Below are 24593 nucleotides of genomic sequence, written 5' to 3'. Positions count from 1 at the left end.
AACAGCAAAAATTATCAGGAATTGGATTCTGTCCCAGACATGTCTGGCAACTGCAGCACATTCATACAGCAGCATTCCTAATCCTAATAAATGGCAAATATGAAGTAATTGGTAGGCTTCCATGTAGGTTCAACAAAACCTTGCTATTTCTTCAACGCATGATCTTTGTCAATTCTTTCTACTTACTACTGAAACTGAGCAGAGGCACAAAGAAGCTTCCTGGAAGCTTCCAAGTTTATCACAGCAGCTGTGTGCCAAGAGACTTGTCTCTCAAGAGGTCCACGAGAAGGAAGGAAAATAAACTAAAATTCAAACCACTGCCTGTACAATGATGCACAAACAACATGACTTGGAATAGAGCATTAAAAATCTAACTCTAGCTAGCACTCGAAATTAAATGTACCAACAAAAGCCCCTAATGCTGCTTTGAAATCCATATTCAATATAGAAAATCTAGGCAGTGAAAACAGTAATTTCTGCAACTAGCTCAAGAGAAAACAGGAAGCAAAGCACAAAGAGAGAGTTTCAAATGCTGCCCTTTGAAATCCTACCACCAGGATGGGTAAAAAACCCCTTATTTGGAACTAATCCCAGTACATGTCAGTATTTTCCATTTGAAAATGTGAATGTTTTGGGGTTTCTTTTAAATGTTACCCATCTTCGTATGCATCTGTCACAGGTACTGATGTGACCCTGTCTCATAACCACAGACAGCACAAGGAAAAGCCAGCAACAAAACCCCTGCAGAACTGAGGGACTCTGAGAAGTACTTCAGTGTCATGAAGAACTGCTGTGATGAAGAGATGACATGTTCAGTCACCAGACAACCACAGAGAAGACAGCAAAGCCCCAAGACTCCCGACTGAATTTCCACTAGAGGGTGCACAAAGCCCATCTCATACAGCAACGACCAAGGTCAGCATCACTTCTCCAGCCACAGAAGCTCCTCCGAAGCGGTGACTCTTCCAAAACAGGTACAGATGGTCAGAAAGAACTTTTGGTTAGTTGTTTTTGCCTTCCTTGTTTTGTGTTTTGTCCTATTTTGAGATGGTAAATCATAACCTTAAGTTCCTCCTACAAGGCCAACTAAACCACTGCTGCTAATCATGTTTTAAATCACCATTAAGCTGCCAACGTCAAACACCCCATGAATGTCATGCCTTACGTCTCATCACTACCCTATTCCTATCAGTTTTCTCCACTTATTTTTCCTGTCTCAAATGTGCAAGACAATTTTCAACTACTTTGCACAAACAGCCTCTCACTGTAAATAACAAAATCTTTGCTAAAGTAACTCAAGCAACAAAGAAAACTGAAAAATAAATAAAGAGTAAAAATAGCTTAAGGTTAAAGCTGCTGGGAGAGAACACACCACTGAAGATGGGCTGTGTTCAGCGTAAGGAGACCTCTACTTTCCTTAAGGTAATATCATAGAATCAGAGTTGTCTGGGTTGGAAGGGAGCTTAAAGCTCCTCCAGCTCCAACCTCCTTTCCACAGGCAGGCACCCCTTCCACCAGAGCAGGTTGCTCCAAGCCCCTGTGTCCAACCTGGCCTTGAACACTGCCAGGGATGGGGCAGCCACAGCTTCTCTGGGCACCCTGTGCCAGCGCCTCAGCACCCTCACAGGGAAGAGCTGCTGCCTCAGAGCTCATCTCAATCTCCTCTCTGGCAGGTTCAAGCCATTCCCCTTGTTCTGTCATTATAGATGTTAGTACAACAAACCATATCCCTAAAACCAAGCACTCTCTGTAACTAAACAATAACGAATACTTGCAAAACTGGCAAGTACCTGAGCCCTGAGACATCAGTGGTGATTTCGGGAGCCAGCTACAGTATTGTGTGAGAAATGAATAAAGATCTCTTTACCATCCTGGAAGACTCTCTCCACATTGAGCCCGTACGTAGCACAGGTTTCATAGTAAGTGCATCTCTTCAGATCATTCGACAACTTCCTTGCTCTGGCATCGTCTATGACACGTGGATTACTGGAACTGATGGCATCTACAGCAACAACAGGAAAAAAATACAGCTTTCAATGTCATTTGAAAGCATTATCTGAAAATGACCAACACCCAAGCAGTGAATGCAAGTACAAACCATAAGACTTTCCCAACTTTCTAGGAAACAACAGGGGTGCACATCCCTCATTTCATACTTTGTTACGAAATTCAACAGCACACGGACTGACTCTCAAAAACAAGAAAAACCTAAAATGCTTTTGGGTACCTCGAACGTGTATTTAGGTCAGTAGTTGCAAAAAGTAATCACATCAGAGAACATGAGCTCTTCAGTATGTAAAACATACTTAAAGAAAGAAGTGAGTGATTATTATGAGCATTGAATCATAGAATCCCAGAACGGTTTGTGTTGAAAGGGACCTTAAAGCTCACCCAGTTCCAACCCCTGCCACGGGCAGGGACACCTTCCACTAGAGCAGGTTGCTCCAAACCCATCCAACCATTTTACCTATGTCTGATCTCAGTCTCCCCTCTGGCAGGTTCAAGCCATTCCCCTTGTCCTGTCCCTCCATCCCTTGTCCAAAGCCCCTCTCCAGGTTTCCTGGAGCCCCTTTAGGCACTGGAGCTGCTCTAAGGTGTCCCCTTCAGGAGCTTTCTCTTCTCCAGCTGCCCCAGCCCAGCTCTCTCAGCCTGGCTCCAGAGCAGAGCTGCTCCAGCCCTTGCAGCATCCTCAAATGATGTCAAATGACTTTTAGGTCTCCTATAAATATCAGCATTGGCTGACCAGTAACCCTCACCTGTAGAATGTGGAGCACAAAATATGACACGTTTCTAAGGACAAGAACAGGATGGGGGGAGAACCTGTACCAGGTATTACTGCAGCACTTGGGGACAGTGGTAAGATCTGCACACAAGAGATGCTTTTCTTGATAAAACCCAAGCCAACACTAAGACTCAGCATTTTGTACTTATTGTAAATAACTGAGCCTCAAACCTTGCTGTAAAGGCACCCATGAGACATGGTGTCAACACACCGCAAGCCAGTAAAAATGGTATTTATCTAAACAAGTAATAACCCCTCATACCTTGCTGCAAGAGGTACTTCTCATGCATGCTTTTTAAGTCCACTTTCAAGCTTATCCAAAGGAGCTGAAAAACACACTTTCCACCAGAAGAAAATAACAACCCTGCTAACAGATGAACGAGTTTCTTCATTGCTTCTCCACCACAGCAAAGAACTCTCGAGAGCTTCTACTGCTTCACAGTACGTGAAGGATACTGTGCTTCATTCAGTGCTCATTCAGTGACAATGCTATGAACATACCTGAAGCAGCAACATTTTTTGTTCTGGTGGTGTTATGGTTAATTCTTAGCTCTGGGAACAATAGATCTTAAAGTGAGACAGCAGTGCAACCCCTTCTGCAACACTGCGTAGCTCCCACCTCTCCACCACAACAAGCACTGGCTTCAGCATTTCGAGCTGCTCAGGAAAATTTGCCTAACTATCTGCTATTGTCCCAGGCAGCAAAACTACATTTGTTATTTGGAGGAAAAGAAAGCCTCATGTGAGCATGAAGTCAGTGAGTAATGCAGTGCTGCACCTCAGGCTCTACTGTGGCATGACATGACCATAGCTCAAGTGATGTTCTCGCTACCTTCACATGAGATCTTACACGTTAAACCAGAGCAGCTCCTTGGAAAGCTAACGACAGTCTGATTTAATTCGTTAATCAGCAGAGGGCGCTGAGAACATTTAACCGGGATGGAACTGAGGAGCATCCTTAGATTCCTGAAGCACACGCAGTGCTACAGCCTGGCCCACCATAGGATAAAGAGGCAGAGGAGAATGTCTGGAATCCCAGACTGGTTTGGGTTGGAAAGCATCTTAAAGCTCTTCCAGTGCCAAACCCCTGCCATGGGCAGGGACAGCTTCCACTAGAGCAGGTTGCCCCAAGCCCCATCGAACTTAGCATCAGGCAAGTGCTAACATTTTGGGAGAGATTCCATTCCACAGCTCATTTCCAATCAAAACCAACAAGCTGGATGTCAAACAGGTACATTTCAAACACATTTTTCATAAGTAGATGTATGTATTTCATTTCCCTGCCCTGTTTGACAGTTCATGAAGCCAAAAACCTGTCTTGCTCTTGATGCTTACTCCCAGAATTAGAACTATTTCCATCTTTAGTTTAAGTGAGTCCAGAGGAGGCCCCGGAGCTGCTGCGAGGGCTGGAGCAGCTCTGCTCTGGAGCCAGGCTGAGAGAGCTGGGCTGGGGCAGCTGGAGAAGAGAAGGCTCCTGAAGGGGACACCTTAGAGCAGCTCCAGTGAAAAAAATCCCTTCCACATCAGTGCTGTAACAGAAAAATAACTTTAAAACCCAAATTCCTTTCTCAGAATAATGGGGCTAAGGCTGCAAATCCCAGTGTCGGAAGTGCAGAAGTAAAAGGGAAACATGTCCCCCTCTCTTTTTTTAACTCCAGTTTTGAGCCGACAGTGTGGCCCCTTCAAAGCAGCTCGTTTCTGCTTTCTGGCTGTAGTTTCTGCTATCCTAGGACTTTCTGTGTCCCTGCTTCCCTTTTCATTTCTTTATCATCTGTTTCCGCCCTACAGCCTGGTTGTGATTCCTCCTTCTGTGCTCTCCACACTTCCCCTGCCTTCATGTGGCAGCTTGGCAGGCAGGCAGGGGAAAGCAAACTGCTCTCTGACCACAAGTCTGACAAAAGAATAAGCTGAGAGAGCATTGAAAAGCTTCAACATCCCCAAAAACGGTGGGATACACTGAAAAGGAAGATGCCCAAAAGCAAACCTACAGGGGCAACTCATGACATTAATGTGATGCACTGGCAAACCAAGGCAGGTGTCGTGGTTTAACATCCAAAAGACAGCCCAGACACCAAAGAAACTGAAATCTTACTGGTACTTTTCCCTTGCCACATTTCCCCATAGGACAGCTGTGGCTTGCTGCTGCTCCACAAGAGGGTTTGTTTGGGAAGAGAGAAGCAGGATGTGTGTGTTTCAGGTGGCAAAACACCGCCACTGTATTCCTATTGGATTTAAAGGGTGGTTGGAGATACTGATCAGGGGCATGGTTCACATCTGCTTCTTAACAGACTGTTGAAGTATTCTGATCTCTGATCCACTTGCTCTTAGGAATGCCAGGATATTGATCACTTCTGGACTATGAAGCTGAACTGGTTTGACTTGCAGAACTTTGTCACACTGCTGATTCACCTGCCCAAATTCAACATTAACACCTCCCTGTGGATCCAGGAAACAACTGGGACTATAGCAAGCACTGAAAAGATTTCGTTGGAATACTCTTTGAAATAATCCCTCTCCCCAAAGGTGCTGTGGGGATATATGTCCTCTCCCACCTCAAATCAGTCCTTGCAGTGCCACAGCCCTGCAGCAAAGCAGCTGAGGAAGCCCAATGGGCACAACACCCCCTTGCTGATGAGCAGCCAGTTTACCCACAGGCTCTCATCATCACATGAGTGGCAACAAGAAAGGGAAAGGACAGGACATGGCTTTGCCAGCTTGGAATAGAAATACACTCATAAATCAAGGCTGCACTTACCCTGGGTTCCCACTAGTACCATTGGGATTTCACTAGTGTTCCGATAGTTAGCCATACGGCTGTAGTAGTGGTAAACAGTCTGGAAGCTAATTTCATCTTCCAAGCTGAAGACAAATATAACAGCATCCACCCACATGGCAAACTGCAGAATACAAATGGAAAAGGCATACTGTGAGAAAGCAGTGAGGAGGAAAACAGAAACATCCTTACCTTACCCGGAGGGAAACACACATCAGAGGGACTTCGTGACAATAAGCAAGGCCTTAGACGTGGCAAGTGACAATAAGCAAGGCCTCAGACGTGGCAAACAGTTCTAAAAGGATGAGTCTCATCACTCTGCAAGTGATGGGGATCTGGGATACGCAAAGGTTTTTCCCCACACCCACAATTCATCTCTCCTTCACGGGTATATGATTTTACAAGCCCAATTACTATCAGTACATATTGAGTTTGATTCACTGAAAAAGAAAACATTGCAGCCACAGATTTCTGAATTTGTGACTTTTAAATGAGGAACACTTATCTCTGGGCACTGGACTGAGTGCCCCATTCAGTGTGTTATCTCCCCACCCTGTGATTTACATGCAGACACGATGATGTTCCGCTGAATGCCCAGACAAGTGCAACGGTGGTGGTCTTGCAGCACTGTTAGTAATTCTCACATCTTGATCCATGTCCAAAAAACATTAGTTTCAGATTTCTAATTCAACAAACAGCACTGAGCATCTTGATCAGCTTTCAGAGTGAAAGTAAACTATTGTCTTCTGGCATCAGTAATATACAAAGGCTAAAGCAAGGCACTCCTTACGTGACCATGCAAATGAAAAAGTGTTAGCTCACAAGTGAAATCACACAATCCCAGCCTGGTTTGAATTGAAGGGACCTTAAAGCTCCTCCAGTCTCAACCCCTGCCATGGGCAGGGACACCTTCCACTAGAGCAGGTTGCTCCAAGCCCCTGTGTCCAACCTGGCCTTGAACACTGCCAGGGATGGGGCAGCCACAGCTTCTCTGGGCACCCTGTGCCAGCGCCTCAGCACCCTCACAGGGAAGAGCTTCTGCCTCAGAGCTCATCTCAGTCTCCCCTCTGGCAGGTTCAAGCCATTCCCCTTGTCCTGTCCCTCCATCCCTTGTCCAAAGCCCCTCTCCAGGTTTCCTGGAGCCCCTTTAGGCACTGGAGCTGCTCTAAGGTCTCCCTTTAAGAAGCCTTCTCTTCTCCAGGCTGAACAAGCCCAACAAATAAGATTGTTTAAACACATTTACCATAGCAGGAAATGCATCAAAAAAGGACTGAAGTTAAGCTTATGTCACTGCCTTTGCTTTTCCCTAAGTAGCTCCATTGCTACCCAAATTTAGACCAATGGAAACAACCTTTGGCCATTTGTATTCACACTCTTCATTGTATTACTACTATAATACATCAAGTAGGTTGGGGACACACTGAACACACAGAGAGCTGCAAGGAGGTTCCACTGGGAAATAACCTGCTGAGTTTTACACCACTACCTTAGCTTTGTAAGCACTTCCTTCAGCCCTACAAACTCTTGCAGTTTTCTCTCTGCTGTTGCAGTATTTAAACTGCTTCCCTCACTAGTCTGTAGATTCACATGTTCTCAGTTTTCATAAGGCATCCCAAGCTGGCATATGCAAAGGGAAGCTAAAGAAGAGCCAACAGTATGAAGCTGTAAAGCTCCTTCCGTACTCAAGTTGCTGACCCCATTACAGTTTCCTTTTTCAGAGTCAGGAGCTAGTAGTACTTCTTGCCTGTTTTTCATGCAGCAAATAGGCTGATAATTTAAGTTCATGTGCGTATTCATGACTATATTGTACTTGAAACCAAACATCACCACTGCATCTCTTATGGCCGGAGGGTAAAACCAAGCAAAAATGGTTTGAGGTTTCCAAGACAGAAATGGTTTTGAGGTTTCAGGAGGACAATCTTCTAGATGGTGACAACAGGACTGCTTACACACAGCCGAGTCACTGCCAGAAGGTGGTCAATCACCACACTGTTAAATTGGAACTACTCAAACCAGAAGGTCTATCCAAAGGCACCGGAGACGGCATCATTGGGACGTGGGTTTGGGTCTTACTGTAGAAGGGTTCTCATTGACTGGACTCAGCAGCATCATGCCAAGAACTCTTCCTTACAGGCACAACATCCCTCCATTGGTTTGGAAGCTAACAGTCCCTCTAGATTTTCTTAATGTGTAGCAGCAGCCTCTTAATGAAGATTTTACAAGGTGTCCCTGCTTGTGGCAGGGGGTTGGAACTAGATGAGCTTCAAGGTCCCTTCTAACCCAAACCAAGCTGGGATTCTGGTATTCCTTTTTCATTATTCAGTTATACATATTCAAGAACCCGAAAGTAAACTTTTTATTGCAGGAATGAATAAACATTTTAAAGATCTTTAACGAAATAACACCTAAAAAATCCAAACATCATTTACACGTGAAACACATCTTCTGAAAGGTGAAACAGCACAAACGCCTCCAACCTTCCTGTCCTCATGATCTGCTGAAGAACAAATCTCAGCCACAACAGGAATTCAAACCCCCACATTTACCAAGCCTAGACAAAAAGCCAAACGACCTGTCTGTTATTAGTGTGCAGTTAGCTCAAACGAACTCTGCAAATCCCTTTCTTCAGGTATAAGAACACTGAGGTTACTGCGTGTACCTTTACAGCTCCACTATTTACGTTTTTAGATGAGTGAACGTTCTCTAAGCACCAGGGCCTAGAAACTGTTGTGCACTTCAGCCAAATTATTCACTGCCTCCAACAGAGCACTTCTTGTAGGCTCCTGCCTCACACAGCTGCAGATGTGTCAGCGACACTGATTTTTTGTTTTTCTTTTAACTTCCTTCCAGGATGTCTCTCTTGGTCTCCATTTCCTCCACCTCCTTTCTCTTCTGCTTTGTCCAGGCACCTTCCCCATGCTCTAATCCTCCTGTTGCTAACGAGCAATAGCGGAGCTTTGAAACACAAGCTGCTGCTGCTGGCACCGCTCCCGTTCAGCTGTTTGGCGACAGCACAGTTCCTGCTGCTACGTTTTATTTATTCATTTATTTCTTTCTTTTGGAAGCTCATCCACTACTGAGCAGCCGAGCAAAGCAAGGCCAGTGGCAGCCAGTGCACTTGAGGAACCTGCTAGTGCCCAGGTAAGAAGAGGTGGAAGGGAGGATGCCTGAAGACAAGGATGCTGCCTGCAGCAGGCTAGCACAGCTTGCACTGATTTAAGCATCACAAAAGCAAACGCTGCCCATCACTCCAAATAAAGTAACAGAGTTAAGCACACAAAATCACAAGCTCTTCCCAAGCCAAATCTTAATGAGTCACCTTCTATGAGACAAGGAGGTAACACATCTATAGAGAAACCAAGTTAGAAACCTGGTAACTCAGTGGTGCTGCACTGGAACTCACATAGTTCAGTCTTATATATAGCACAGGGAGCAAACTGTGGAAGCAACAGGGCATGCAAAGATCCAGACACAGGTACGTGTGTCACTGTGCATGCACCTTTTTTCCATTTTCATAACATGAATAGAATAGTTTGTGTTGGAAGGGACCTTATGATCACCCAGCTCCAACCCCTGCCACAGGCAGGGACACCTTCCACTAGAGCAGGTTGCTCCAAGCCCCTGTGTCCAACCTGGCCTTGAACACTGCCAGGGATGGGGCAGCCCCAGCTTCTCTGGGCACCCTGTGCCACGCCTCAGCACCCTCACAGGGAAGAGCTTCTGCCCAACAGCTCATCTCATCTCAGTCTCTGGCAGGTTCAAGCCATTAAACAATTGGCCGTTCAGCTTAAATCCATATTAATAATTTAGAGATTCTAACTCAGAAGAGAACTGACATCTGAAACATGGCATTTTGTCACTAGTGGAAGCATACGGGTTAGGCATTCAGTGTAAGTTAACTGTGCATCTTCACTCCAGTTTCACATGGTAACTGAAATTCCAAATCGTTTCTAAACAGAATACTTTTCACCTGAGGGCAACAGATAGATTCCACAGCAGAAAGATGAGAAGTCAGGAAAGAACAAACCAAAGCCAGTTCTCTGAAAGGAAGGAAACGGTGCTGTGAAGTGGATAAAGCTCTATATGCAATGCTCACCTGTGCCTCTGGAGGGCCACCTTCATCTCTAATCAGCAGCAGATAGCTCTGTCCATCAACTACTATCTCCTTCTTGAATCTCCCACCTGCCACACAAAGTAACTCATTACAGCACAGAAAAGGGAAAAAACACGAAATAGAAAAAGGCTTCACTTGTGGAAAAGGGTTTTCCTTCAGGTCTTTTGCAAATGAATTAACTCCTGTGAATCTCAGCTGGCTCATGTGCATACACATAGAAATTACTCGTGGAATTTCAATCACATACTCTAAGAAACAAGGCTAAGGTAGAAAAAGGCAAACACTAACTCCCATGTTAGGTGCACTTGGTTTTGATACATACAGTTACAAGAGAGTCGCCTTTATTTGTTTCATATAATGGTGAGAAATGTATCTCCAAGAAAGGCAAACATGGGACAGTCGCATACAAACAATATTGTGTATTATGACTACAATAAATTTCTTGTGGGACTTGGCATTTCCTCAAGAGAAGCCCAGTTCTTGCAGCACACACGTAATGTTATGAAAATGATACTTCTATATTCACAAACCACAGTTAGGGGAAAATACTAGACACATGTTAGACAACAAAACTACAATGGTGGTACCTCGGTACAGATGTACTAAACTAACAGAGAACGTTGTGCCACTTACTAGCAGGAGGAATTAAAGACCTACTCTGGAGATCTAGATGAAGCAGCTGCACCATTCCCTCCTCTCTCCACTGGCCTCAAGGGGACTCCACGTGTGACCCAAGAGGAGAATGGGGATTGCTCTCCTTTGGGGCTAAGCATGTTATGGGCATCCTGCTGTGTCTCATGCTGGACTTCAGATAATGACAAATCACATTTAGGGTTTCTGGTGTGACTGAGCCTAAGCCAGGATTAGCAAACTTGGCCTAAGTAGTTGGAAGCAAAACGACTCATCTGCCCACCTGAGCCACAAAGGCCCCCAGGCCTCCATTCTTAGCATCATCCGACCACCTCACATGTGAAGGTACCAGGCTAAGATAAAACATATCTGTTAATACACCCTAACCTCCTTTCTTCATCCCTGTTTTTTTTAGCTGGAATTATTTCCAATTTGAACCCTATTTCCCAACTACACTTGCATCACAACTCGTCATACCACCAAAACTGATGCATGGGTGAGGAAGCAACTCCAACCTGTTCTCCCAACAAGCTCTCTAAGCAAGTCAGTCAGCACATACACGGATCCTCAAAGCATCTGCACAAAACCTGCTAGCCTTAGGGGAACCACTAACTGGCTAAGACCCCCCATTCCCCCAACCCAATCATTACAACAGCTTTTAAATCAAGACCACTCGACACACTTCAGCAACGTGCAGGATTTAAGCATGGTTTAATAAAAGACTAAAGAACAGGGGTGGGTGGTTGTGGTTTTCCTGCTGTTGGTTTTTTGTTTGTTTGCTGTTTTCTTTATAAACCTACCCTATTATAAAAGCTTAGCAGCACCAAACATGCAGCAATTAAGACTGGCACATTGCTGGCTGTTTAACTGCACAGAAGGAGCAGAGCAGCTATGTATATACTTTCATTCCCAAACTGGATTTCAGATTTTGCCTCTGAAGATCAAGTGGCAGATAAATATACATTTATCATCAGGGCACTTGAAAAGAATCGTTAAAACCAAGCATCAAACTTTTAAAGGGAACTAGTCTCAGCTCTCAGGAACTCAATTTCTATTAACCAGATCATTATTTCTATACATTAATTAATTGTATACGCTTCATAATGAAGTGGTAAAGATGAAGAATTACTTAATATACAGCTCTCCAGAGAGGCTCTTTAAAGCTGTAAGTAACAATGGGAACACGGTATATGTACGTGATGGAAGAGTGAAAGTTCTGGGTAATTGCCATTTCCTATTTCTTTTCTTTTCCAGCACTGAAAGCTCACACAGCTAATTATAAAACCCCACCAACTGCATACAGTTGAGAGCCGACTCATTATTCCCTCTTGTCAATGGGATGCCTTTCAAGTCTCCCTGGATGTTCAAACAGTCCTCCGACACATAAAGGAGGAACAGGCGAGGTGAAATGAAAAGCTGAAGCAGAGCACTGAAAAAAAACCAAAACTGAAACCCCCCATGGATGTCACATTAAACTGCACATCCGCAGATCACAAGTGTGAGCACGAAGAGGTTTATTCTTGAGAGCCACCTCATGGTCACCAGCAATTCCGTTTGTGGGAGTAGCTTTGAGAAACGTTCCCTATTTAACAAAGATAGTTACCCAACGGCACTCCTCCTATAGGAATCCACACTGAGTGACCTGCTTGGACACCTTGCTTTCCCCACAACACTATGTGGAGCTCAGTACAATGACAGTGTGTTTTTAATGGCCAGTATTGAAGTCAAATCCTGACATGCTGCACCACTTCACCACGGTCTGTTGTGCTGGAAGAGCAGTGCCGCACTCAACGAGCATACAGGCAATTTGAATCTATTCCAGTGGCTTCTCCACCCTTAAAAGCTGAGTGTGCTTCTTATCTAGAATATGCACTAGTTCCTTACATGTCTTCATGAATTTATTCATTGATTTTTGTTTGGGTTTAGATATTTCAGGATAAATCACTTCAATCTAATAACCCCTCCAACCAAAGTGTTTAAAAGACTACCCTGCATTTCCCATCTGTGCTAAGCATTTCAAATCCCATCTGAAGATCCAGGAATGTAACAGCAGACTCTCACTCATCCCCAAATAAGATTTTATGCAAATCGGAGATCAAAGCAGGATGCATCCCTACTAACTTACGTTTCTACACCATTAAAGAGCCCTTATCGTGAGCACATCATAACATTAGGTACTACACAGGACAGAGATTGAGAAAACCTACCTCAATACCAAGAACTTACACAAACAAAAGTATAATTAGTTTAGGATATACAGATTTCTGCCAGCATATAAACCCAAGGCTATGTGTTTGCCCTGCAGATATCTGTGGTCATAAGATTAAGGCAAACAATAGACTGATCCTGCCTGAGATTTGATGAGCCCTGACGTGACCCGTCCAGGTTGGGCAAGGAAAAGCAGTGCAAGGGCAGTGATTTTGGGATGGTTTGGCTTGGACAGCACTGCACTTAGTTGTTTTCCTACAAATCCATGTTTGGAGTTTGTAAAGCATCACAGGGCCATTGGGAAAGAGGAATTACAGAGATCAGCCAGTTCAAATACTGAACTTACCACAACCCGTCAAAGAAGTCAAGAAGTCTCCCCTGGCTACCAAATCCCACTCTGTTTTTCAAATAGCTGTATATATGTTGGAACCAAAAAATACTGTCTAAACTGACAACACTGAAACAAAGAAATGACCTTCTTAATTGAAAGAGTGAGCTCAAAAACCCCACAGCACCAGTCCCGAGGGAGGCAGCTTTGTTCTAGTCCCATCAGTACTATGACACATGCAGCTTTTTAATGAGGGAATTTCTCAACTCCCACATGTACCTGCCAAAGGAGGTCACTGATAAGAGGAAGACTGGCAGCCTGGACCACAGTTCTGGAGGATGAAGAGATTTTGCTCCTGCTATGACCTAAAAGACACATCGGAGCACAAGGATGCTGCAGCGCAAGGCGAGCAAGTCAGCACTGGAGCTACGTTTACTTGCAGCCCCAACCCCACCTCTAAAGCTATCTAAAAGGACATGCCAGTGAATACCTAAATAACTCCAGAGCCAGCCAGATGGAGCTGGAAATGGTTTTCATGACATGTCACAGCAATTCTGTAAAAGCAAATCACTCACTGTGCGTGGAAGCTTTCATCTGGGAGGATTTTAGGAGGTGGTTTATTTCTCTAAAACTCCACATTATTCCTGGTTTTCCAGGCCAAGATCATTACCAATTCACACAGGGTTGTTTACAGACATGTACAAAAGGAAGGCAAATACTACTTCTGCATATGAACCACACACAATACCCACCAGGAGATAAGAGAGAGCTGCTTCCGATGCAATCCCTAAACCCACTGTATGTGCATTCGGCCAGATTCCAACTATAAACTGCTCCCCATAAAAATACAGCTTTGATCAATATAAAACTAAATAAACCCCATGCACCAGCGATTTACAACCACAGCCAAAGACCCAGCACACGTCAGAAGACCAGGCTGAGGGAATCAACAAAAGCTCCCTAATCTCATTTCTATGCACGTCATTCTACGGAGGGCAGCGCTGTGAATCGGCAGCAGTACGAAGCTGTCCTTCAGGGGAAACAGATACTGATTTTACAGACCACACACCTCTGTAATCAAAGGTGCTCTGTATCGTGCAAGCTTTCTGTCACACAGGGAATTCCATGAAGAAAGGTTTTCATCCGGCTCTGGAAGCCCAGCCGCCCTTCCCCTGCCTGAGAGCTGCTCCCCTGCGTAATTGCTCGCTGAAGCAGCGGCTGATTTTCATGCTGTATCCCCAGGCTCGACTGCATTCACCAGGCTCTTTATGCGAGCAAATTGCCACGGGGATGAAGTTAGTTGGCCATATGAGAAAGATAAATTTGGGGGGCTGGCCACATGACAAAGCCATGCAGCAGCTGAATGTCTCCCATAACCAGGGGGCAGGGCAGACAGGAGAGGAGAGGCAGGAGATAAGGCTGAAGCAGCCATAAAAGCCTTTATTTTCTATTCCCAATGAGAGATGAATTTTGACCACAGCGGTTCCTTGTCTTACACTCACCCATTCTCTCCTTTTTTTCCCCTGTAAGATAGAAAAGACAGTGCTGCAAATCTGGCTCCTATTCTGGGAAGCATGTGAAAAAGTCATTTATTCCCTCTGTTCACACATACCTCATTCCAGGACAAATTTGGGAAAATGGTTGAAAAGATGAGAAAACAAATATGCTCACAAGACCTTCCGCAACCAAGCAGAAGCACTGCAGAATGATAACTGCAACAATGCACGTGGTGCAGCTCATTGCTACCACAAAGGTGTATTTAGATAAGGGACTTGGAAAAAGGCTTTTCCCAGCATTTCCCAAGCAGCACATTATTACACAAGAAGCATTTAAACTCAGTTTCCACCAAATCTGTGTGCTGGGCTGCACCCCTACAGCGTGAGCAGCAGGTCAGGGAGGGGATTCTGCATGATACTAACAGGAAAAGTTCTCAGTGAAATACAGATGGGAAATAGATGTTTGTACCTGTAAGATCTAACACGCTACTACATACTGACCCTTCCGCTCTCCTACTTCAGTGGGAATATTTTGGGAGGTAACTAAAACACAAAAGAAACCCAAACCATCTGCGTCTCCTTAGCACATCTCAGTGTTACTTCTTTTTGTGTGCTCAGACAGATCATAGTGTAATCACAGCTAGCTAAGTCCGATTTTAACTTCAAGGTTACTATTTGGAATGTAACACCATAATGAAAGGGCAGATATTATAGAAGCCAGCTATAAACTGAGTATAAAAACTGGAGGGATACTTAAAAATTGAGAGGGAAAGGAAAAAAAGGCACCTGAAATCTCAGCTTTAGCATTTACAGGAGTCAGGTCTTGAGTTTATCATCTGGATTATGCCATTCAGGGTCTGCCAGTGCATATGTCGAAATGTTTGAAATCATGTTAAGTTGAAGTTATGTACAAAACTTCTGAGCAATGTTGGCAGGAGATGATTGATTTGTTACACTGAAAGGCAGAACGGGTTGGTGTCTGCAAGATTATGTGTGTGAGAAGCCAACTTTTAAGGAATTGAAGTGAAAAAGAGCTCTGGTATTTGAAGTCATGGGGCTAACTTTGTAAGGGAATCTCATACAATCCCAGCCTGGTTTGTGTTGAAGGGACCTTAAAGCTCACCCAGCTCCACACCTGCCACGGGCAGGGACACCTTCCACTAGAGCAGGTTGCTCCAAGCCCCTGTGTCCAACCTGGCCTTGAACACTGCCAGGGATGGGGCAGCCACAGCTTCTCTGGGCACCCTGTGCCTCAGCACCCTCACAGAGAAGAGCTTCTGCCCAAGAGCTCATCTCAATCTCCCCTCTGGCAGGTTCAAGCCATTGCCCTTGTCCTGCCCCTCCAGGCCCTTGTCCAAAGCCCCTCTCCAGGTTTCTTGAAGGCTCCCTTTAGGTTTTGAAAGTCCACAATAAGGTTTCCCCAGAGCCTCCTCTTTGAACTTTCTTTGGAAAGTGGTGTTTTGGGGACGTGTCTTAAACTTGAAAAGACTGGTGATCCAACAGGTAGGAGTGTACTAAAGTAGTATCACATCCTGGCCAAAGAAATTGACTGCTGCTGTTTGGTTTTTGTTGGTCTGCAGCTGGCTTGATAAAAATAACCTTTCAAAATTAGACTTGCAGCGTACAGCCAGGCAGAGGGTGTGCCATGTAAGCAACTGCCTCCCTCTGCAGTCCAGAAAATAACAAGTAAACCCAAAAAGCTGTTGGATATGCCTGATTTCCTATCTTAGTGACAGAAAGTGGCCCATTAATTTAATTGTAGGTCCTTGTCACTGGACACTATGGGGGACAGGTTCTTTCAGGGCCCCTTGGCAGGATGCTGACACCGTATGCGCTTGTTTGCCTTACCAAATGGTGTTAGTTGTGCTAACTGTATTAGCAGAGGACCTGGGTACACCCCCATAAATGTACAGATACCTTTTTCTTCTTCTTCCATTTTAATACTTAGCAAGATATAGCTTTAAAAATACTTGAGCATCTTCCTTTGAGGAGTTTTACTGTCGGAATAACCTCGAACATGTAACATCGCTAGTGTGCCCCTGGAGAACTGAACTAAAGCTGTGCTGATGGTCCTAATGAGAACACTAAATACAAGGACAAAGCAGTGGTGCAGGAAACTTCAAATCATTCCCAAGTGGGGAGGTGAGGACTAGGACAAGTATCTGCTGCCTGCCCTCCACAGGGATTCACAGCTGCTCGTCTGCAGCGCCAGTGGTTTGCCACCGTACCACATCTGCCTGCAGCTGGTTGGTCCTGCTTAGGGAGATGACTCTCCTTTTATCCCTAAAATGCTGCTTTTGCTTTTCCCACTCTATTTTTCTAACTTGTCCTGGTCATGCTGAAGTACCATCCAATTTTCTTACATAATTACAGTCCTTCCTGCTTCATTATCTCGGAATTAAATAGCCTGTAACTTCCATCTCTGATGTTACTAATAAAATATGTGCGTGAGACTTGAAACTCATGCAGAAACTTGCATTGGTATCATACTTTCTTTAAGATGAGTCATTTGATGAGCACCAAGTGTGGCTTTACCTCTACATCTCCACTCCCATGACAGTAGTTTTATTAAGCATGGGCTGCTCTAATTGGCTTACAAGCAGTATGCCAGTGACTGTCAGAAGCTTTATACAGAAAATACAGCATGCACTACCCTTCCTGTCTTAATGGCAGTAAAGGAAACTTCACAGAATCCCAGCCTGGTTTGGGCTTATCCAGCTCCAACCCCCTGCCACGGGCAGGGACACCTTCCACTAGAGCAGGTTGCTCCAAGCCCCTGTGTCCAACCTGCCCTTGAACACTGCCAGGGATGGGGCAGCCACAGCTTCTCTGGGCACCCTGTGCCAGCGCCTCAGCACCCTCACAGGGAAGAGCTTCTGCCCAAGAGCTCATCTCAGTCTCCCCTCTGGCAGGTTCAAGCCATTCCCCTTGTCCTGTCCCTCCAGGCCCTTGTCCAAAGCCCCTCTCCAGGTTTCTTGGAGACCCTTTTAAGTATATTTAATTTAGGTAACTTTTTAACCTTGCTTAGAGGCTAGCTCTTCTTTTACTCACTTGTCTTGGAGGTTAAATGATCACTTTCTTCTCCTCCTGTCTGAGATATAACACTGGACTGGAATCGCAGCCTGGCTACTGTACTTCTGGCTTCTCCTTTTCCTTTCACCAAGTCTTCTAGCAGATAATCTGCTATGGAAGTGTTCCCCCTCCCTGCACCCACAGGTCTAATAACTCCCTTTGTGTGTAACGTGTGGTCGGCTCAAACAAATGCTCTTTCCGGACTGGTCTGTGAAGCACCACAACTTTCCTGTTTTCTTTAGATGCTGCTGGTGACTACTTGAAGTTAATGAAGGATTTCTTCTCGCTGGCTTGTGTTCAGCCAAGACAGGGCTGCAGCAGGATGTCACTCTGTTCCTCATTAGCTTAACCTGCAGCCCCAGTCAGGCAGTTCAGGACTGCACTGCTCTGCCTGTTATATTTTCTACCACTTGGAAATGAGACCACAGACCTTTGCAAACATGTCATTCAACATAACTGCCTCTGTTTGTCCTCAAGATGAAGCCCCCACCTCTCCATTTTCAATCTAACCATATTAACTGGCATTAATTACAGTCTCTGATTATGTGCAATTTTATTCACTAATCATCTTTTGATGGTATATTTTCCTGAATACCTGAAAACTTAAGAGTCAGTTGATCTTATTTCAACTCACCACCAAGGCTTTGTGGACCCAGGAGATGTGCCCTTTTATAGAAGCACTGCAAATATGTCAGCGAATGTATCTCAAAATGAAGTTGTTAAATGTCATTGCAGCTGCTACTAAAACTCCAGAATAAACATCATTATAGAATCACAGAATCAACCAGGTTGGAAAAGACTTTTTTGATCACCAAGTCCGACTGTTCCCAAGGACTGCCAAGGCCACCACTAACCCACAGCACTCAAGTTGTTATCATGGAATTAGAAGATAAAATATTAGTGCTTCCTTGCCATTTTTTATGTAACAGTAAGAATACCTGAATGATGTTATAATATTACATCATACATGGTGCTTGCACCTTGCTTTAACTGGGTATGGCTTGATACTTCAAGGAGAACTCTTAGCCCTCTAGCCCATGATTTGACCCATGTATTTCTTAGACTGGTTTGGATTGGAGGTGCCTTAAAGCTCATCCAAGCCCTGCCCCGGGCAGGGACACCTTCCACTAGAGCAGGTTGCTCCAAGCCCCTGTGTCCAACCTGCCCTTGAACACTGCCAGGGATGGGGCAGCCACAGCTTCTCTGGGCACCTTGTGCCAGCGCCTCAGCACCCTCACAGGGAAGAGCTTCTGCCTCAGAGCTCATCTCAGTCCCCCCTCTGGCAGGTTAAATCCAAACCATTCTATGATTCAGAAGACAAATTCTTCACTGAGGCACTGCTCATCGCAGGTACTGAATAAATGTACTTGGGGAAGGCAGCTGTAGCATAAAGAGATATTTAGGTAAAGTTTGGAAAGCGAGGAAATGATCACAGCTTTCTGGAAAACACATACAGGTCTCACCACTCTATACATGTTACTGGGGGAATATGTATTTGTTGTAGCCCTGAACACGTAAGAGCCCCGTAACTGAAATTACGTGGTACTCAAAATGTAATGCTGCTTATCCTTCAGGGACACACTGAGGGTACCAGTACAGTGGTACTCTGCTGAGTCCCTTCTACGAACACATAGAAAGAGATGCCTGCTAGTGGCTAAAGCAGCTCTCTGGGGTGGGCTGAATACCCTCAAGTGCCACCAATGTCATTCTGTTTCCTCAGCGTTGGAACCTGCTTTCTTCCCAACCCTCATTTCAGCTCTTCTGCATCTTTGAATTTAAGGGGAAACCTGAGCTCAGCTTCCCCCTTCTTGGTTGTCTTAAACAAAAGATCCCCCTGGACAGATCCAGCAGTTCATGTCGACACTTGGTTGTCTGTTCTAGCATCTCACTTTACTGTGGCAGTGGGATGGGAGAGAATAAACCCTCCCTTTTCCCCATCCCAGCTGAGACACCTCAGACTGCAACTTATCTGTTTCCGTCCTTTTAGGAATTAGACTCACTGTGAAAAATACACTGAAATAATCATGACATGAATTAGGGCATTCACAAAGATGTGCAAAAGCCTTTCAGTCATATTTCATCTCCATTTCAGAAACAAAACCCCAAACGAGTAACAGAATACTCCTGACACTCACTATTCCTGTAATCTTAAATTCACCTTGGTCTGCAAAGTCCTTGGTGCCACATACCATGCACACCACGTTTCACTTTGTTCCTACAGGTACTATACCACTTTGCATGGGTGAAACAGGTCGCACGTATCTGACTTGCTGTTTCAGCTATGTAAAAATCCCAGCACACTATTCAGTAGTGGATTTTCTTCTGATAACTTGGAAAGTTCCTAGAAGACCACAAATCACTAAAAAACCCATTTCCCATCACTTCCTTTTTGTATCATTACAGAAGAAAAATCCCAAGTCCCAGCCTACTGCAGTTCCCACTTGTGACAGGGTAATACATCATTTCTTTTCTTACATCAAAATACATCTGATTTAAACACATGTCACACAGTGTAGCTTTGTGCATATTAAATATGCAAAGGAAGAGTCTAAAAGTCAATTTTCTTCCCAAGGCAAACTTATTCTTTGAGAAAACAAAGGTTTTCATGTCACAATCACACTAGAAGCTCAAATTAATTCTGAGCAGAAATAAACGCTGGGCCAGACAATGAGAGAAAACTGCTTTATGCTTCAGTGTGATCTGATTCTGCCTCTCCGTGAAGAGGTGGTTGGGCAGCAAGGGAAATACCTCGTCTTTAAGAAGAGAGCTGAAGGAAACATGAAACCATCTTGTACACTTCAGTGGGATTTACTGGAATGCTGAAGCTACCTTAAAGGCCTGGGGGATACCTGGTGCTTGCCTAATTCAGGGCAGATTTTGTGGTAACTGTAGCAATTTAGAAGGCAATGGATAGCAGAAATAGTGAACCCTGGTCATAACTAGCAGTTGCACATGAAGCATGCATCCATCTTTTTATCAATCAGATACCAGTCATATGGTGCCTGAGAAACTTTGCTGTTAGGAAGCCGTTTGCAGTCAGTGAACTTGGGGTTTCTTAAATAGTCAAGCACCTGACACTTCAATGTCCCATATGTGTAACTCTTCTTTATCCAATTTAACAATCTGGCACATTTCTACCACCTCAGAAAAGGAGAAGAGGAAGATCAGCGTTGGTCTTTAAGGGAGAGGATTTCACTCAGCTCCATTTATCAACAGCTCTGTTCCTGTGCAGAATGGAAAGCCCAAAAGTCCCCACCACAAATGCAAGAGAACCATCTGCACTGCTGCTGGTTTTCCTATCGAACAGCAGCCTTGGATGAGAAAGAAAGAAACCACTAACAAATCACTATAGATGTTTACTAAGGATAGTTTATATGAGTTGAGTTTCCTTTAACACTGACTTTGATCAGAAATCTTGACCCTACCCCTTGCAAGGTGAATTAGAGCTCTTAATTACTCCAGTTTTCCTACTGCTAATGAAATGGGCTGGTGTCATTAGTGAGGCTTGTCAGCTACACTTATGTGCAATGCAATGATTTGACACTGCTTTTGTAATCTAATCCTTTCAGGAAAAACAGTCGGAAAGTCACTCAAGCACTGTAAATACAACTCCTTGAAGACAAAGAGGACAGATGGCAATGCTCTCAAGGAACACCATCTAAAATATTCATCGTTTAGGAGGAGAGGACTGTTAACCCTGTGAACCACCAAGACATTTCAATCTCGCAGGAAAAAAAAACCCATCATTTTCTGCTCAGGAAATGAGGGAAGAGATCTGTAGAGATGCTCTTTTTTCTTTGCTCAAGACCTCTCTGCACTGGATCTTCATGCTACATAACCATTCCTCAGTGTCAGCATCCAGAGGCAGCAGGCATAAATGTGATCTACGCACAATTCTGTTGCAAGGCTCAATTATCACCCCATTGGTCCTGGCTACAAAGCAGCAAAAACATTTCAGGCAAGCTTATAAACTGTTACTGCAGTTACACAGGGAAAAGCCTTGTCCATCCCTCCCTTCCCCTCTCCTCCCATTTTAACTGCAATTCAAGCCTGTTAAAATGTCAAGCACTATGCTTAATAGCTTCCTTTTGGTAAGAGTTAATTTGAAACGAATGTTATCATAGATGCATGAAGCTACAAACTATTGCTGAAAAGACAACTACAGCAAGAGACAAAAACAGTGAGATGTACTAAAGACTCAAAATCAAAAGGAAACAAATCAAAATGATACACGAAACAAGGGGAAAACACTCTAGTACAGAAACTGTCGGCTGTCTCTTCAAAACAAGAGCTGCCATCAAGACAATGTATAGTTACCTGCATCCATATCTGCAAAGAATGGAACAGCCAGTAAGGAAAAGAAGGAACCAGAAATTCAGTGTCTCAGAGTTGGATTTAAAAGTTCATAAGGAGAATAGATAAAAAAAAAATAAAATCAAAAAGGTATTTAGTGTGAGATACACCTCTATAAGGTACTACAATGGTTTTGACTTCAGGCTATAAACCTGGATTCATGTTTAACACCACGTTTTCATGTATAAATTCATATTCTACGGCATAAGAACTTAACCAAAACAAACTGCAAGGCCAAAGATTTAATATATTAAATAAAAAACAAGTTATATCTTTATTGAGGTTTGTGAAGTTGTCTTATTCTCCCAATGTCACAAACCAAAGGGCTCAATTCTGCAGAAATCAGCTGCTAGATACAGTAATGGTGGCTTCCAACAGCCACATTGAAAACAGCAGCAACTGAGAGCAGTCAACTCTTCTCCATACAGGACTAGAGGCTTCCCATATGGACACATCATGGATGCCAAAGTATTTAAGGATGCTAAGTAGTTATGAACAAGCTACAATTATACTCATCGGATATACTTCTCTCAGTCTGCAAAATGTTAAAGGCAAAACCTCCATGAACATTGAAATAGCAAATCAGGCTCTTTACTGATTCATTTCTGCATGATTGAAAATGAATAAAGATGTAGAGGTGGGGGGAGAGAAATGTGCATATCCACATACCTTCAGGTGATTCCTCTTGGACATAGGTCCCAGTCAGATACCGGTGTACAAGTGCAGACTTGCCACTTGCAAGGTTGCCCACAATCCCCTGGGATTGGAAAAAAGAAAGGGGGAATAAAGTTCAACTGCAATTAATCCCTGCAAAAAGCAGAATGTTCAACATACAGAACAACAGAAACACTCCAAAACATGATGACAGATACAGTAACTACCAAAAGGCTCATGTATAAATGTATAAAACAAAATAAGGCTGGGTTAGTAATACTCCTTTAGTTAGCTCACCACCGATGCCAAGTAGGAACATCAAACAGACTTCAGGGAAGAAGCCTGAAGCTCAGAGCAAGGTTGTCACCTCTTTCCTGAATCACAGCATCACAGATTGGTTTGGGCTGGAAGAGACCTTAAAAGACCATCTGATTCCAACCTCCCGCCACAGGCAGGGACACCTTCCACCAGACCAGGTTGCTCCAAGCCCCTGTGTCCAACCTGGCCTCAAATGTTAAACCCATCACTAACCTCTTACACTGGAGGCTATCTCTGTAGGCTTTCCACTGTGTGATCCACGTTGCCTGGCTACTGAAGCACACACATGATATATGTGGCTAGAGACAGACAGATCTCAGCACACTCACTATGACTTGTTGAAGTCTTACTTTATACCAAGAAGTTTACAGCTCAAACCATCCGTGCTCAAACATCTGCATCAGGAACATCAACAACCAAACAAGTACTCAGTCTTAAATAAACGTCTTCTTTTTCTTTCTCTTGCTCAATTCAGCTGCCCCTGTTGAACAGAACCCTGAGGACACTGTGCTTAGTTTTGGGGGGAGGAGATGGGAACTTATTTCATCCTTTAAAACAAACCCAAGCATACTCTGTTCTTCAATGTTTATCTTGACCGTAACCAAAAGGTTCAGAACATAAGAACCCTGGAGACAGCACGAACTCGGCTGAGCCTTTGGCATCAGTCTGCCAGAACTGACAGAGGCAGCATAAACAAGTTACACATTAATGGTCATTCTCTACTCCATTTTCTTAATCCTAATTGGAAACTATTGGAAGAAACTAACCTCCTTGTGAAAAATGGCTTAAACCAACAGAGTCGTGCCACCTTAACCAGTTCCGGAGCTGGGGAGAGGAATGATTCTCTCTTTTTTACAACCCAGAACAACTCTCAGTTAAAACAAGGGTAACAGTTCTGCAAAGGATGCCCACTTCATTCTACAGCTGAGGCGCAAGAACAGCTCAGATGAAGAAGCAGCTTAAGCAGAGAGTAAACAGAAGGCAGTCTTGCATCACCCTTCAGCTCCTATGATGGCATAAGAAATAGAAGCAAAAAGAAATGTAACCCAAGAAACCCACTGTGGGATAACTGCTATCGAGGAGCAAAATACAAAGGAAAAAAGGAAAAAAATCACACAAACCTAAAGCAATTTTCCTCAAACCTGATTATAAAAATCTACATTTGCAGCACGGCTTTGTTTTCCCTAGAGAACTACTGCAGAAAGCATTCAGAGGCATCTGCCTCCTCCTCCTCCTCTCTTCTCATCTGGTACCAGAGACAACTGCACAAGATCTCACCCTGGTGTCTGCGCGGGAAGAGCCAAGGCAGCCACCTCTTTTCTACCAGATACAAAGCCAGTACATGAAATTCACATCTAGCAGAATCAGCCTTCTGCTGTTTCACGCAGTGCTTGGCGTTACTGCTGGGGTCTCTGCACACTATTAACCTCTGAAAATAAGGAGCAATAGACTTCACACTGGACGGGCCTGACTTGTAACGCAATTTCTCTCTTGATCAGGGACTAGTTCTAAGGCTGATCCCCCACAGTATGACAAACACGCCAGCATGTTTTTACAGCAGTCATATTCCTGTCTCCCAGATTTTATATACAAACAATCTGAGTCATTTCTGTTTATTTATGGATACGTATGAAATGCACAACGAGAGGATCTTAAGGTCCTTTCCAACTCGTAACCATTCTATGATTCCATGTTACGGAACAAAAATGCCACCCTAACCCAGTTCAGAAATGAGAAAATTCAGCATGATGCTCTGTCAGTTCTGGCTTGTGCAACACTGAATCATTTATTTGCATGTGCCAGACATGCTGTAAAAACAAATCCAAACCCCTCTGCCCACATCCTACAAAAGCCTGTTTGGAAAA

At 44.1% G+C, this 24593-nt stretch overlaps 1 protein-coding gene across 1 annotated transcript in view; it reads right to left on the bottom strand.

The window, feature by feature from the left end:
• LOC104403830 (arf-GAP with GTPase, ANK repeat and PH domain-containing protein 1-like) overlaps positions 1 to 24593 on the bottom strand; it is a gene marked incomplete at both ends in the record, with an annotated part of 49884 nt that overhangs the window by 22735 nt on the left and 2556 nt on the right. Inside the window, 4 exons of the mRNA XM_010012090.1 lie at positions 1868 to 2002; positions 5538 to 5679; positions 9652 to 9737; positions 22426 to 22513. Coding sequence (XP_010010392.1) covers positions 1868 to 2002; positions 5538 to 5679; positions 9652 to 9737; positions 22426 to 22513 — 451 coding nt within the window. The remainder of the gene's footprint in view (positions 1 to 1867; positions 2003 to 5537; positions 5680 to 9651; positions 9738 to 22425; positions 22514 to 24593) is intronic.

The sequence above is a fragment of the Nestor notabilis genome, unplaced genomic scaffold (assembly GCF_000696875.1).
Source record: "Nestor notabilis isolate BGI_N333 unplaced genomic scaffold, ASM69687v1 scaffold12163, whole genome shotgun sequence".
Classification (NCBI taxonomy): Eukaryota; Metazoa; Chordata; class Aves; order Psittaciformes; family Psittacidae; genus Nestor; species Nestor notabilis.
This window is presented reverse-complemented; position numbering and strand designations above follow the sequence as displayed.